Below are 16881 nucleotides of genomic sequence, written 5' to 3' on the forward strand. Positions count from 1 at the left end.
GAGACCTTTACAAGTTCAAATTACTGTGAGACAGGCCAAGAAAAACCTCGTGGACGGCAGCTGGGACTCCACGCCCTTTCTTTCCTGTCAGTCAAAAGGAAAGGAACCACCATTCACTGGCGACAGTCATCGTGGGAGGTCTTTAGGGCCAACTTTAATAGCATGAGGAGGCTTACAAAAATAGATTGATGTTATTTTCAGGAATAATACTGTAAATTTTTTTCTTAATTCAGTTTTGATAAATTGTACCTAATACAAAAATTCCCCGAATTCAAACTTGATATAAAAAAGAGAGATGAAATGAACTCAGTTAGATGACAGATCTGGCAAAATAGAAGAATGAAGAAAATCCTACATAGGGCCCTTGTTGTGTGTCCAGATGGGAAAGCCCTCTCCTCAGACAGCATCTCCTCTTCAGTAAGCAGCCAAGTGCAGTCACAGATCTGGAGCTGACCCCACAGCACAGTCACAGCAGATGCAGCCCTCTGTTGGACGACACTGGCCGAGTTGCCTGGCTCGCAGCTGGAATGCCAGCCAGGAGTCTCTGTTCATCCCATCCACGAGTCCACAGAAGGCAACCGAGTGGCGGTAGGTGAGTGGGTACTGCCGGACCTAAGGCCGTGCTAGACATCTTTGCTGACTGAATTAGGCTTATTGAGTTCAACCCTCACCCCCTTTTCACCTGCAAGGGAAAGAGAAGCATTCACTCATTAAGCACCAGAGCATCTGACTCCCCCCCAAACATATGAAGCAATACCTCCTCATTTCTCCAGCATTCCATGAGGCCCATCCCACCATCTGTTCCCACCACCACTGTGGCAAGTGCACTGCTGTGCAGATCTTAGAGGGCAGAGACAGCGGCAGAGACAGCACCACTCTCTTTTAATTTAAAGCCGCCTGACTATAAAGTAGTGGAAGACCACAGAATTCACATAAACCATAGCTCTGAAAATACAGAGAAAGCGCACAGACTTCCTAGTTTTTTTTTAAACCTTCTTACAAAAAGGCTAAGCTGAGTCTAGCTCCTTAGAACTCAATGAGTGGGTCCCGTGACTACTGGCCAGGCTTTCAGGTGGAAGAGCTAAAGCAAAGGCAGGCAAGGGGTCCCAGGACACACAGGGACAGGACAAGTGCACGGCCTGCACACAAAGAAAGCTGCCCCCTGGGAATCTACACACCTGTCTTCCGGGCTGGGAGAACATTTAGTTCACCTCTTCTGTGCTGGCCACACATTCTCTCTTTTATATATATATATATATATATATATATATATATATATATATATATTTTATTATGTATACAATATTCTGTCTGTGTATATGTCTGCAGGCCAGAAGAGGGCATCAGATCTAATTACAGATGGTTGTGAGCCACCATGTGGTTGCCGGGAATTGAACTCAAGACCTTTGGAAGAGCAGGCAATGCTCTTAACCACTGAGCCAACTCTCCAGTACCCCACACATTCTTTTAGAGACAGATAGAAAAGGGGCCAGGCGATGGTGGTGCATGCTTTTAATCCCAGCACTCGGAGGCAGAAGCAGACAGACCTCTGTGAGTTCAAGGCCAGCCTGGTCTAAAAGAGCAAGTTCCAGGACAGGCCCCAAAATTACAGAGACCCAGTCTCAAAAAAAAAAAAAAAGATATTCACTTATCTAAGGGAGAAGGGGAGGGGAGCACTGAGTAGGAGCTCCAAGTTCTAAAGGGCCATCACAGAAAGCTCAGTTGGTGTCTGAGTAACTAACTCATCCTCGCCTCAAGCTTTTGCTAAGCTTTCGACAACCCAGCACATAAGAATAAAGACTAATAATTAGAGAAGTCCTTTTTAGAGTAAGGGAATTAAGGAATCTGGAAAAACATTCCTGGCCTATGGCTTTTGGAAAACACCATCCCCAACTGTTCCAGCAGAGCCTGGCCCCAGCTGTGTTTACCTGTTAGATATTTTACTTTAGCTCTTGCTCGCTCATCTGCATCAAAATACCAAACAGTTATTGCGTACCTAGAAGGAAATTTAATACAGGGTCAGAAAGGTCCCTGGGAAGAGAGTGCGCCTTACAACTTGTAATGCCCAAAGCATCCTCAGACCCATGTGTGGACCAGGCAAGCGTGGTCTGCCCATCCTGCAGATGAGCTGCAGCATCCCAGGAGGCTCACAGCCTCTCCACACTCACCCAGCCCGCACAGTCAGAAACAGATAAAAGAGGGGCCAGCGCCCCAGAGGGACAGTGACTGGGACAAAGACACCCAGGCCGGCAGTCTAACACCTCTGGCTCTGGCGTCACTGAGGAGAGCTAAGTCACACGCAGAAACTTCTAGGATTCCTACCTAGAAAGTTGTGCCGGGTTTAGACACTGCATTTGGTTGAACCTTTTTCTGAAAAATCTTCCCTAACTGGACTACTTTATCCCACAAATAAGTGTGGTATGGCAGGTCTGTTTGGAGATCAAAGCACACGGCAGCGCTTGCAATGTGAACAGTGGAGTCAGGAGAGACACTGTGGATGTGAGCGTGTGCTCCAGGCCATCGGTTCCGCACTGACATTAGGTAAGACTGTGTAGACAGGCCAGAGTTCACGGGAAAACCAACAGCCCAAATGCACAGCCGCCGAAAGAGTCGGACGCAGGGCAGAGCCAGAGGCACCTGTGGCTGCAGCGCATGTCCTCATCTACTGGCCAGCGGCTAGCCCGCTCTGCCTAGGCTCCACCTGTTCCTACCATGGCCTCCTCCAGGACACAGGGCTGTACAGGTTCTTCTGAAGCTCTCTTGTCCAAGTCCCAGGCTGCCAGCTAGCTGTCAACTAGAATTCTGATGTCTGATCAACCCCTCCTAGGGCCCTCAGTCCTCAGTAGAAAACTCTACATGTGGCTTCCAGAGCTGCCTTCTGCACACCCACCTCTGTCTCCTGACTTCGATAATCTGCCCTCTGCCTGGGCTATACGGACAAAGCTGGGCTCTGGCCTATTCTCTGGCTCCACAGTCCCTCTCCTGACTGTACCTCTCGCTCCTATGTGCTGTGCCTGGTTCCCAGGCGTCCTGTCAGGGTACCTATGACAACAGGCTCCACCACGCGGCTGCTAACGGCTGTGAATTCGTGACAGAAGCACAGCTAGCAGCAGGAGAGGGAGGACACCGGGGGATGGCGGCAGCAGGTGTGCAGGGTTACGACAGCTACAGAGCGCTCTTCCCGGCGTGCACCACACATGCAACTTCCCTGTCTGTCTCCTCCAACCTCTTTTCTCCTCACTTCTGATCTCAGGATTATTTTTCAATTTTTCAAAAAGCTTCCCTTTTCCTTTTTTACTTTCCTAAAAGTGTTCTGAAAACACCCATGTGACACAGAAGCGGGCAGTGTTGGCAGGTGCACCATGCCTCAGAGGGAGGAGGAGGTCCAGTCCTGTTCCACCTCAAGCAAAGAGCAACTATGAGAAGACCAACATCCTCAAGTGTGAGCGAGCACAAGCTATCCTTCAAACGAGGAAGACCATGAAACCAGAGGGTCTGGAGAGTAGGCAGATGCTCCCCAAAAACATTCAGGTTCACCCTTCGACTCAACTTTCCATGAACAGAACACTACCTTGTAGCATATGCTGGTTGTACTTCGTGAGGGTTGCGTCGGTCAGACCAGAAAAACAGCAGTCTATCAAATTTGGGTTCAATGTCAGCAAACTGGGCTTTGCCTTCTGGGAAAATTCGAAGTATACCTCCACTTACCTGGGAAAAGAGAGTATGTCAGTAAGAACCACCAAGAATGGGGCCAGGTTAGGTTGGGGGCAGGAGGGGGGAGTTAAGTGACTTGAAATGCTTAGCTGGATTACTTGTGAATACAATTATGCTAATTAACAAGGCAGGACTCCGTGTCCAACACTAACATGGAAAAATTCCTTTTTGTCGTAAGCACTTGAAGCAGATAAATATACAAAACCTCCTAATCTGCTTGCGAGTTTTGAAAATCAGTGAGCGTTTCTATTCACGCTGACGTCGGCACTAAGCCACTTTGCTGAGTGGCTTCCCCAGTGAAATGGTTGGTCCAGCCCCATCTGCTTTGACTTTCCACAGACACTGAATAAGCAGGCGAACTTAGAGCCTTGAATTTATTTTTTAATCTATGTTTGTGTGTACTGTGTAAGGGGGAGGACAGCCGTCTGTGTGTACTGTGTGTACTGTATGTACTGTGGAAGGGGAGGACAGCCGTCTGTGTGTACTGTGTGTACTGTGTGTACTGTGTGTACTGTGGAAGGGGAGGACAGCCGTCTGTGTGTACTGTGGAAGGGGAGGACAGCTGCCTGTGTGTACTGTGGAAGGGGAGGACAGCCGTCTGTGTGTACTGTGGAAGGTGGAGGACAGCTTTTGGAGGCTGCTGAGTCCCATGGGTCAGATTTATTGGATCATCAGGCCTGATAGCAGGTGCCCTGACCTACTGAGCCATCTCCACTCCTAACTCATTCTGTACCTAGCTAACTCCTGTAGCCTGGGTCTAAATTCTAATCATAGCTGATAAAAGCTCAATTTCACCCATATAACTCATTTGCCTGGACCACAGCTCTCGGTGGGGACTGGACGGTCATCACAGACAGTATGTCAATTGCCCTGGGAGCCATGAGGCTTCTCCATGGGGAGTTGGGGACGCGCACAGAGACCTGGTCCTTGTGTTTTAGACTACGAGGAAAAACACTAGACTAAAATCTCCAATCTGAGATATTTTGTTACTTATTTTTTGTTTTTGTTTTTCTGAGACAAGGTACCAAATAACCCAGGCTGGCCTCCAATTTGCCATGTAAGCAAGGATGCTCTTAGTCTGTGGTCCGCCTGCTTAGACCTCCCAAAATGCTGAGGTCACAGGTGTGTGCCAACAAGCCCAGCAACAGTGTTCCTGACCAGGTGGACTCAAAGTTGAAGGGCACGTGAATGCCTTGCCCTGAACCTAATCTAGAACTCACAGTTAGATGGTGGACTTGGGGCTTATCCCCTGGTGATGTCGGCCACTGGGAATATGGCCTGCTGCCTTGCTTCTGTGTGTCACCAAATGCCAGGTCATCCTGCAAACACTTAGGAAGCTGCGAGAGCAGAAACACAGACACATCCTTCCTCTCCGCCCTGCTGCTGGAGGCACTGGCTGGATGACACCCATCGCCTACTGGGCATCTTCCTTGAACCAGGCAGCCTTCCTGCCTCACTGAGGATGGCCTTGAATTTCTGAATCTCCACCTCCCGAGTACAGGACTACCACTTCCACCACAGTACCACCCATGGGTGCACACTGTACAAGGCATGTTTTATGTTCTAATACATTTCTGTTTGCTTTCAGACACACTGTTATGCTTCACTTCACGAAAATCCAAGGCCGACCAGATGGGAGAGAGAGCAGCCCTCTGTTAGTTCAGCCTCACCCACGGGAAGTGCAGACATTACTGTGAGGGAAACAACCTGGGGAAAACCAGTGCTGCTGAGTTCAGCTGCGTACCTTGGCGTCCCAGTCTTTATTTAGATAATATATACATGTCACACATCTTCCATCTCCATTTGGGTTATCAACGTGACGGACGTAGCCTGTTCCGTTGCCTGGGTAGCAAGCAACCATGGCCTGAAAAACAACAAGGTAAATGGCCCATGAGTGGACATGCTTACGAGACAGAACTCTGACTCACTGGGTGTGAGCACAGTAAGATCCCATTCTGTGATAGGGAGAGGTAAGGATAATCAATGATGACATTTATGAAGAACCCAGCATAGGCCAGCGAGCAACCCAAGGTGTGGAGAACCCAGCTCAGTGGCAGTTTTGTAGCAATGGAATGAGCCAACATGGAGGGTAAGGGGACCAAATATCGGAAACCCTGAGCTATCATAAACCAGTGGCCCCTGCTTTAAATAACAGAAGTCAGAACGGTTTCTGGACTCCACTGTCCTGATTGTTATATACTGTGGAAACTAAGAAGATGAGTGTCTGACCTGCTCAGTGGAGCTCTGTCTTCCTGAGGCAGCCTTGGAACCAAAATCTGAGGAATGAACTACCCAACCTGGTGCCACCTGATTCGAACAGTACTGGTTGAACATAATTTAGATGGACAACTCCAAATATCCTCTTATTATGAGATCAATGAATAAAAGAAACTCATAACACATTAACCCCTCTTGGGTGGGAAAGGCAACTATCAAGATGTGGTTCAGGAGACTGTTGGGTGTGATACACAAGGGGATGGCATCCACAGAGATACCAAGTCCCCATGTGCTCTGGGAGCATGCATGTGATCAGCTATAATTCTGGACAGAGTGAGCAACAGAAAGTCCACAGTTATGTGGAAGACAGGACACTGTCAGGTCTCAGCTCATGCCACCATGAACCCAAGCTGAGGCATCGAGCCACGAAGCGTCAAGCCCGTCGCCGAACATCAGATTTAGATCTGTGACAAATGCTAACATTGTCGTCCTCTGTATTTACATTCTTCTTCTGCCAGCCTTTCAAGGGCACAAATATCTGAACTTAAAGTGACTTGGACTCCATTTTTTGACTGAAATTCATGCCACTGTCAGATACTGATGACAGAAAAGCCCATGGCTCGTAGGAAAGAGGCAAGCAGCAATCCACCACATCAAAAATGACAGAAGTCCTTGAAAAGGAGAGAGGGCGACACTGCTTTAAGCTGCTCAGTGCCACTGTGATCTGTGCAACAGCCGCCTCCACCTCACCTTCCTGTCAGCTGACGGCAGGTCAGAGGCCAGCGCTGGAAGGGAGGCAACCCACTGGCAAGGGAGAGACAGCTTCTAGATAAATCCCCAGGAATGATTACCTAATCTTTCTAAGTGTCATCTACCATTAGATTTAGATCTGTGGCAAATCCAGACTTTTAAACCTCACAGTCAGCTGGCCAGGGGCTCATTTCTGAGGGGCACAAATGCCATTTCCCTAGACACCGGACCTCCTGCTCTCCACCTCAGGAGAGGCTGCTGCTGAGTACCCCACGTCCCTATTTGTCCCGACTCAGGATGGACTTCATACACATCCGTGTTAGTGTTAGTGGCTAGTGATGACACACTGGCCTGGGGAGAAGGGTTTCAGATTGCTCAGCAAAGGAGTCCGTAGCCAGCTGCCCAAGACTCCCAGCACAGTCCCCATGACAACTGCCAGAGAGCACAACTTAGCAGCAAGACCCTCCCACTCGTAGTGAATTGAGAACATAGCGAGTCAAACCTGAATTCTCTCCTACTGGGATCTCATTTCAAAAAATAAACTGGGGAGGGGGTTAGGATGACTCAGTGGGTAAAACCATTGCTGTGTGAGCCAGATGGCCTGAATTCAATCCCTGGGACTCATGGAAAGCTGGAGGAGAACCAACTCCACAGAGTTTCCTCTGGCCTCCACATATGCACAGCTCCCCCACACAACAGTTAAAGTCAGTTTGGACCTCTGCACATATCTGGTAGTTCCAGAAATGAGAGGACAGGAAGTCCTCCTCGGCCCGCCCACACTGGCTACCCATCCATCTATTCGTTAAGCAAATATGTTTTCAGACTTAACCACACCGTCCACATACTCAGGCCCTGGGAGTATCATGATGATGATCAAAAGAGACAAAGTTCCTTACATTCGTTTGTTCGTTCATTTATTCATTCATCCGTCCATTCATCCGTCTGTCCGTCCGTCCATCCATCCATCCATCCATCCATCCATTTACCCACCCATCCACTCTGCCCGCCCCTGTCTGTCCACCCACCCATCCATCCATCCATCCATACATACATTCACCTGGGTTTTGGAGACAAGGTTTCACTAGAGTCACAGATGTGTAATGTATCTGGCTATTCTTTTGTTTGTTTTTTGTTTTGTTTTTTGAGACAGGATTTTGCTGTAGCTTTTGGAGCCTGTCCTGGAAATAGCTCTTGCAGACCAGGCTGGCCTTGAACTCACAGAAATCCACCTGCCTCTGCCTCCCGAGATTAAAGGTGTGTGCCACCACCGCCCGGCTCATATCTGGCTATTCTTGTTTGCATTTATTATGAACTCTAGGTCAATGGTGTCAGTCCATAGACATATATAATGCTGAGTGTGACAGTTATTCTTGATTGTCAACTTGACCATATCTGTAATTAATTAAAACCCAAAAATGGCTAGGCGCACTGTGAGGAATTTGTGCTTACTGAAATCATTTGGAATGGGGAAATCCACTTCTAATCCGGATCTTTGAGGTGAGATGACCCACCTCTAATCTGGGGTACTTCTGCTGGCAGCCTACATAAAGGACATGGAAGAAGAAAGCTTGCTCTTTTTGCCTGCTTCCTTCCACCCTCGACAGCAACTCCATTTCTTCACTAGCATTATCAGAGTCTACTTCTTCGGGATTCTGGCGAATATGGAAGAGCAGTTGTGACATCCAACCTCACAGACTGAATAACTACTGGATTCTTGGACCTTCCGTACATAGGCCAGTCATGGTTGGATTAGCTAGATCATAGACTGCAAGCTGTTCTAAGACATCCCCTTTCTATGCAGAGAGATTCATTCTATAAATTCTGCTGCTCCAGAGAACCCTGACCAATACAGTTAGGTAATGGGAAGTTATTTATCTATTCCCAAGACAGGAAATCCAAGGACACGGCACATGGCTCCCAGGAGCGGTCTGGTGATTGGGGTATGGAAGCAAGGGCCACCTAATAGGGCCACCTAATGAAGCACAGCTGTGTCTGGGCATCATACACGAGGACAGCAGTCTGGGATAGTGTGGCAGAGCAAGTAAGGCTCAAAAATCAGAACGGGATCAAGAATCAAAAGACTGCAGCCACTATTCTGAAGGGAACGGCAAGTCAGGTGTGCGGTGCACGTCTGTCATTCCAGCACTCGAGAGATGAGGGCAGGAGGACCCTGCCTCAAACAAAATAAAAACAAGCCTCAGCAGTGACAGGAGCTGACAGTGAGCACACCTCACTAATGTTTGAAAACCAGTCCTGTACAAGATGGCGCCAACTGTGGAGACCTGGCGTTATGCTGCTACGTTCACAGCCACTCACCATCTGCCAATGCACGTAAGTAAGCATATCCAGCACACCAACCGGGTGAGGGGCCCGACCACCGCCAATGCACTGTAAGTAAGCATATCCAACACACCAACCAGGAGAGGGGCCTGACCACTGCTCTCCTCGTCATCCCCCTGTCAAGGAAACTAAGGCCAGAAAGACTGCTCATGTTCTTATGCCAGTTGGATGCGAGGAATCTGGTTCAGGAAGCCCCTGAAGCAGGGATAGACTACAGCACTGAAGTGTTCACAGACGGTGTGTGTGTGTGTGTGTGTGTGTGTGTGTGTGTGTGTGTGTGTGTGCAGTCTCAGAGGGAGAAATACAGGAGAGCAGCACAAGGCAGGGCTCCACGGCTAGACACCTAATGTTTCACGGAAGAAGCTAAGGGATGGGAGGAGGCAAAGATGGATCACATAGAGGACAGAGTGTGGATGAGACAGCATGAAGTTTTAAAGTTTCAATATCAATTCAATGAAGCAAAAATCCATTTAATTGTGCTAATTAGCTCTCCAGTCGCTGTGGTATCTCCACCACCTGCATCGTCACATCTGTCTTACCCAGCAGTCTGAGCCCGCAGCCGATGATGGGGCTGAAGGAGTACGGCCACCAGGCCTGCAGTTAGCTTGCGACCTCAATCACCTTGCCTGAGTCAGCTCTCAGGCGGCAAACCGCAGCAGCAACCATAGAAAGCTACAGAGTTCCAAACAGACTTGACAAATGAAAAAGCCAGAAGACGGGGTGGTGCCCACCTGGGATCCCAGTGATGTCCTGTCCCTGACCTAACACTGTGGACACCAGCTCTGGATGCCTCCGCTTCCCAGGAGGAAATAAGCTATGAAACCATACTTTTCCTTCTTTCTGGTATGAAAACACACAGACAGAGTACATTCTCATGAGGGTGAACACTGTAAAGTTGTTCCTTCTCACCCAGAGAATAAAACAAAGGAAGAAGCCGGCCATATCTCTCCACAGTCCAAGATATGTTTATTTCTGACAATGGACAAGATGAACCAACTGTTGCTTTGCTTATCCCCTTCTTTCTGAAGTGAATTATTTAGAAACAGAAATTGTTTGATGCTAAGAAAACCCAAAGGTTGACAGGCTCTGTAACTGTTTTCACTATAACGAGAGGACAGGGCTGTGATCTGACAGCTTGCCCTGCCCGAGTACCGTCTCAAGCACACAGCAGGTGCACTCCAGAAAGGTGATACTGGCCTTCACCTGTCACTCCATCCAGGCCAAGCACACTCCCATATGGTCCTCACAAGAAGCCCCGCCCCCATCACCCAGGTGTGCCGGCTTGATTGCAAGTGAACTTCTTTCGTTCTTTATTAAATAGTCTCCCTGTGCAGCCCAGGATGGCCTCAAACTCAAAATCCTTCTGCGCCAGACACCTCAGCGCTGGGATTCTTGGTGTGCACCCCCACATTTGACGCATGCATACACTCAAACACACAGTAAGCTATCTATGTCTGCAGACAAGTTTCATCCAGCATGCTGTGATTTCATTTGGTACTATCTGTTGCATGTTTATGAGAATGTTCAAGTACATGCTGCAGGTGGCTGCACATAGCCCTCGACTTCAGGGATGAGAAAATCAAGTTTCCCAAAGCCTCGCCTCACCAGCCAGCAACCTTCCATGTCTCTTGAACCCGCATTCCCACTACCTCCAAAGCAATCCTCTGGGGCCCTCATCCTCTTTCTTCAGAGCCACCCCATGTCTTTGGGCCACAGTTTTCCATTAGCCCAGGTTTAATCTTCATATCCGAGACTCCAATAGTTGGTCTACCCTGGTCGCCAGACCAACATCATGGCAGCCGGTCGTCTGCAGGCAGAGCTTAATACGCTGCTATCCAGTATCAAATCTGGATAGCATCAGCATAGGAAATCCATTTTAGTCCTACAGGTGACACTAAAGGGACTGATGGGGGTCAGAGCTGCAAGGCCATGGGAACTAATCTGAAGGCCAAGGACTACGCTATAAACAAATTAATAACAGAGGAAGGACTGAGTACACGGTTTAAAGAACCCCAAGAAACCACTCACACGTGTGGGTACTCGATGGTGAGATACAATGTGCACAAACTAAATACAGGCTTCCTTCTTTACAGAGCCCACACCAGGTCTGTCTGCCCAGAGGAGCTGAGAGTACCCTCGCTCACAGTTATTTCAATAAGTCACACTAGTGAGAGAACTCACCAGTTCAACTTTCCTACCAATCCTCCTGCCTCAGTCTTCCAAGTGCTAGGATTACATCTATAAGTCACTAACTATGCCTGGCTTAAATTCTGCTTTTAAAATGGCAAGAAAAACACACACACACACACACACCAAAGCAACAGACAACAACGGGGATTTATCAAGGTATGAGTATGCACCTGCCCTTGTGCTAACCTTCAGAGCACTCTTTCACGTAATCCTTACAGCTACTAGCAGAGCGGGTACCACTCCCAATTCAAAAAGCCAACTAAAAGGGGGGAGATGGGAAAGCTCAGCAGAGTAAGCACTTTTTCTGTTTTGTTTTAGAGACAGGGTCTTAGGTAGAGTTCCTCAAACTCAGTGGGTAGCCAAAGGTGACCCTGAATGCCTGCTCCTCCTGCCTCCACCTCCCTGGGGCTGAGATTATAGGCATGCATCGACAACTACACTCTCAATCCTACTCTAAAGGTTAGTTTAAGACAACAACAGCAATGAAAGCAAGCAAGAAAGGCCTAGGACTTAGGTTGGCCATCAGCTTCAAAGAGTTGCTAAGCAGTTAAGCAATATGAAGGAAGACCTATGGCTCTGCTGATTCTGTAGGCCTGAAGGCTGCATCAGTTTCTGGGAGCACACAGAGGGAGGATGCTGAAACACAAAGACATCAAAAAGGGGAGCTGGAGAGATGCCCCTACCGCAGAGGACCCAGGCTCAGTTCCCAGCACACACGGCAGCTCACAGCCGTCCTTTACTCCAGCTCAGGGACCTGCACTCTCTCCTGATCTAGGACACTGCACATACATGGTGCACAGATATACAGACGGGCAAAACATTTAAACACAAATTAAAAATCTTTTTAAAAAGTCAGTGGTTTTCTTTCTCTCTTTTTCAATGAAGAATGGCACAGCACAGACAATGAGGAAGGGCTGGGAAGACACAGTCCTGGGAGGCTATGCTCTCTGGGCCCGGGACCACAGGAACATGACTAAGTGTTTACACTTGGTTAAACTGTGTGTGTCTTCCTAGAAGGGAGCGTGAAATTAAGGAGGCTCTGGAACAGAGGGCTCTGCCAGCATCTGTGCCCGAGCTCTGACTGTGCCGCTGCTAACTGCCTGGGTCACTCTGGACAATTACTGATCCTCTCTGTCCTGACTGCCCTTGCCTGCAACGTGAACACAGCAGCAGCATGCTGCCCGCAAAGCTAACCAACAGGCACATGAGCAGCGCTACAGACTGTGCCTGGTGCACAGGCAGCAGTAACACCAGCCGCACCTAACAGCTCCAGGACCTTGGAGAAGTTGGTCTGGATCCTGGAGCTGTTTCTTCATTTCACCTGCCTCGAGGGGAGTGGACATGGGAGCCAGGCAGGCATTCGCAAGCATCTTCATTAAAACGTTACATTATATGTAAGAGGTCTTGCTAGGGGCCAGGCCCATTCAATCCTCATAGTTACTGCATAAGACCCTGGTCTACGGAAGAGTGGTCAGAATGCAAGGCAACCTGAGGCCAGAGAGCGGACGCACCAGGCCAGATGGTAAACCCAGACATGCTGGACCCTCTAGCCTGGTTCTGTGAGCTCCTTCATATTCAGGCAACTCTGAAGCTAAGCATGTGACCAGCATAATATAAACATTTATTTTCTCAAATGAGAAGTGGAAGACTGCTGTCTCTAGCTGGACACCACTGCCAAGCAGAAGGAAAATGCAATGTGGCAGAGGCAGAAATGCCCAGTGTCTATTCTGTCTGCCCTCCTGTGGTGGGGTACCAGATTGCCTGGCCTGGCAGCATCCTGCTGTAGCACAGCCCAGCACACCCTGGGGTGCCATCCCTTTCTTCTGAGAATACTCAACTGTAACAAATAGGACGGCCTCAGAAGAACTCGTTCTGATAAGAAAATGCTTGAAATGGGGCTGTGAGTTTACCTCCCACAGGAAAGTATTATGGAAACACTGGATATAGTTTTGCAAACAGTATTACAAAATTTAAACAAAATCGAGAGACATTTCCACAGTCCCTAGAGATGAACTAAAAATGAAGCAATCCAACTAGAATTTCACAGACCCAAAGATGGCCTAGGAGTTGTCAGAGATAAAGACTTGCAGGACTAAAAGGCCTTTTATAGGGTTAAAAGCCATTTACAGGGTTAAAATACAAAGCACAAACATTTTAAAAGCTGGGTGTGGTAGTTTAATATGCCTATAAATACAGCACTCAGGAGTCTGAGACTGGCCTGGGCTACACAGTAAGTTCCCAGTCAGCCTGGACTATGGAGTGAAACCCTTCCTCAAAAAACAAAAATGGGGGAAATTTGTTTTGTTTTATTTTTCAGATAAGGTTTCTTTATGTAACCTTGGCTGTCCTGGAACTCTCTCGGTAGACCAGGCTGGCCCCCTCCTCACAGAGATCCGCCTGCCTCAGCCTTCCGAGTGCTGGGATTAAAGGCGTGCTTTAATCCTGGAAATGGGGGGATTTTTTAAAGAAGAAAACTTAAAACTCAGTAATAAAAAAAAGGACTTTTTGCTATGAGAAACTTTTTAAGACAAGTGTTATTTAAACTTCTCTCAAATTATGAATTGCTATACTAGTAGATGGGCTGAGTCACCACAATGTGAGGGACCGTATGAAGGGCTGACACATCAGAAAGGCAGAGAACCACTGGGCTAAGAGGCTCTCAGAGCTGACAACTGTAAGAACCGCGGCTCACCCTGAGATCCCATCTTTTAGAAGCTTAATTTGTTATCACCACTTGTGTATGTTTTGTGCACGATGGGGAGGGGGTTGTCGTGTGTGCTGCTGTGTGCCTGCAGAGGTCAGAGGACAACCCTGGCTTACATGGCAAGCACCTTCACTCATTCTGGCCTCAGACTAGGGATTCCTGCCAAAGCCACTGAAAGAAACATGTTTGTCTATTCACCTTACTTCAGGGTATGTCACCAAGGCCATTGAGGCTACCCTGATATCACAGAACCAGGGAGGCCAAATTCTTGGCTGCTCAAAGCGCTCTGTCAGATATAACCAGGCTATTGGTCAGTTTCCTTCAGGATTACAGAAGCCAGTTTGAGAGACTGAGTGCTGTGCTCTGGTCACCTCTATCTGGGAACACCTCACACCCTAGTATCAGTCAGCACCCAGGAGCAGGTGACTCAGAACACAGCAGCCCAGCTTAAAGGACACCTGGCTCTTGTTCCTAATCCTGGTTCTGCCAATTACCAGCTACGTGACTGTGGGCATTCGTGAGGCATTTCCTCATCTGTAACCTGACTTGACATGGCCCCAGAGGCAGCCTGGAGAATGTGCCAATGTGCATTGGCTGCTCAGCCTCCGCCTGACCACGACACATGGAGAAGTGGCTGCTGCATTGAGCAATCGTAAAACTCGACCTCTCAGGTGCCAAATCCTCACTCCCAGTGGTATCAAAGCCATATCCACTGACAAATTCTGCTCCCCAACTTTCAATTCAGCATCTCCCCATCCGATCTCACCCCAGCCCTCCTCCTAGGCTACCCTCTCCACCCAGAAAGCACTGTAGTCACCTGACAGTCCCAAAGTCCTGGTCAGTACTGCACCTACCAGGAAAGAATGTTCCTCTCCACAGGGGTGGAAACCAGGGATAGCTGCTTCCACCCATGGTTGTAGCCTTCCTTTCTACTGGCTTCAGGGGACCCCCTCACCCCTCTCCCCTATGTCACCCTCCTAGTGGCTTCTTTCCTCTCTGTATGCATGACAGATGACTGCTAGCTGGCTTGTCCTCAACCTCACCCAGTACCCACTACACCTGGGCTGTCTGGTACCAGAAAAGGCTACAACAGCACACATGGACTTAAGTCTATGCAGTTGACCCCTGACCCTTCAGATCGTCTTGGCCACTCTTATACTTTTGGCCAGGCTGGCTGGCATTCCTCAGAATGGTTCCTTCAAACCTCTTATCACCATTTCAGTCCATGACAAAGCAATACGCAGCATGAAGTTCTTTCCCCAGAAGGCTCTGTCTCCGGGGCTGCTGAGATTTTAACTGCAAACACATCACCTGAGACCCTGTTTAAATGTGTGTTCTAACTCCAGGTTTAACTGTGGTCTGTGGTTTCCATTTCCTCCAATAAAGCTTTGCAGCTGGTGTGAGGGCAGCACGCTTGAGAAGCAGGGCCTCATTCTCACCCCATCTCACAAAGCCCATGCCATGACCTCCTTGGTGTAACCTTCAGCATCTGCCTCCCCATCAGTGACCTGCTTCCTGAACATACAACAGACACCTCTATTTTAAAATAAATCTCGTGCTGCCCTTCCAGCTACAATCTCTGCAGCTCTACACGGGCTCTGCCGGAAGACTTCTATGAAGGCGAGCCTACCCTCCAGTCCCCAGGCTCACTTGACTAGAACTTCCAGGCCAAAATAAATACCCAGCAGTACTCTTTCCCAGTAAGCACTGAACGAGTCCTAAGCCTTAACAACTCATGCCTATTGGATGCTTCAAACCTTGGTATCAGACTGGGCACGACAGCCTGGCTTCCTGTTCCACGTGGAATATCAGGCAGTGCTTGATTTTCCATCTGAGGAAGGCCCTGAAAACTCAGCTTCAGAGACACATGACATGACCCAGAGGATCATGGCTACTTGCCCAACATAACGATGATGTCTGCTTGGAATGCAAAGATATACACATATGCCTAGGAGTTTGCTCCAAAGCTCTCGGATGTCTGGATGCAGTGTTTGGGAAACAGTGGGTTGAAGAAGTCCTGCGTCTGAGCACATGCATGCCTAGGAGGCTGCTGGAAATGCAGATGTCCAAAGATGGTTGTAGGAGCCTCGGTGTTGCTGAGAATGTAGAAAGGAAACAGGAACAGTGACAAGAGCCCGAATGAGTCAGCACTGAGGTACTGTGACGGGGAGGGTGTCGTAGGGACCGTGAGTGACAACGCCGAGCACACCGGACAGAGCAAGTTTTGCATGGAAGAATAAGAAGCCTCAGATGATAGGGAAGCCTAAGATGCCCGCAGGGAACAGTGACTGCATCTAATGGCTGTCTGGGTCTGCTCTGGTGGGGGACGAAGGAAATGGTCAGATGAGTGCAAATAAGAACCAACGGCAGGCTGGGTGGCAGCGACACATGTTTTAATCCCAACACTAGGCAGGCAGAGGCAGGCGGATTTCTTGAGTTTGAGGCTAGCTTGGTCTACAGGATGAGTTCCAGGACAGCCAAGGCTACAGAGAAACCCTGTCTCAAAAAAACAAAACAAAAATAAGAAGAACCAACAGTGGGTTGGGATGAAGCTCAGTGGTCAGTGGCAGAGTGCTTGACAACTGTATGTAAGGTCCTGGGTTCAATACCCACCACTGTACCAAGGAAATGAAACAAGACACAGAAGAGATCAAGGCGCTCAATAATGGCACAGACAACAAACATCGTGCACTGATTCCACAGCTTGCCTGCTGCTGGCTGCTGCGTGACACTAGCCTTGGGTTCTCATCTGATTGCCATATGGGTCACTCTTCTTGCTGCTGCGACAAAATGCCAGAGAAAATCAGCTTCAAGAAAGAAAGGCTTAAGTGGGCTTGCAGTCTGGAGGCACAGTACCATATAGAGAAGGCAGTGGTGACATTGTATCCACAGTGAGAAAGCAGAGGGAGAAGAGGGGCTGCTCAGCTCACTTCCTCCTTTTTATTCTTCCACCAGCCCATGGGATG

The 16881-nt window shown here is 48.7% G+C and overlaps 1 protein-coding gene across 2 annotated transcripts in view; it reads right to left on the reverse strand.

Annotated features, from left to right (window-relative positions):
* Positions 1 to 129: 129 nt before the first annotated feature.
* The window catches only part of Egln1 (egl-9 family hypoxia inducible factor 1), a 36523-nt gene continuing 19771 nt past the window's right edge, over positions 130 to 16881 (reverse strand). The window contains exons 2-5 of one of the 2 annotated variants that reach the window (XM_087900597.1): positions 5459 to 5578; positions 3572 to 3708; positions 1929 to 1996; positions 130 to 682 (exon numbers count right to left, since the gene is read on the reverse strand). In XM_087900597.1, coding sequence (XP_087756723.1) covers positions 624 to 682; positions 1929 to 1996; positions 3572 to 3708; positions 5459 to 5578 — 384 coding nt within the window. In that variant the 3' untranslated portion in view covers positions 130 to 623. The remainder of the gene's footprint in view (positions 683 to 1928; positions 1997 to 3571; positions 3709 to 5458; positions 5579 to 16881) is intronic. The other variant, XM_087900599.1, reaches the window with a different exon arrangement.

The sequence above is a fragment of the Myodes glareolus genome, chromosome 22, assembly GCF_982192425.1.
Source record: "Myodes glareolus chromosome 22, mMyoGla1.1, whole genome shotgun sequence".
NCBI lineage: Eukaryota > Metazoa > Chordata > Mammalia > Rodentia > Cricetidae > Myodes > Myodes glareolus.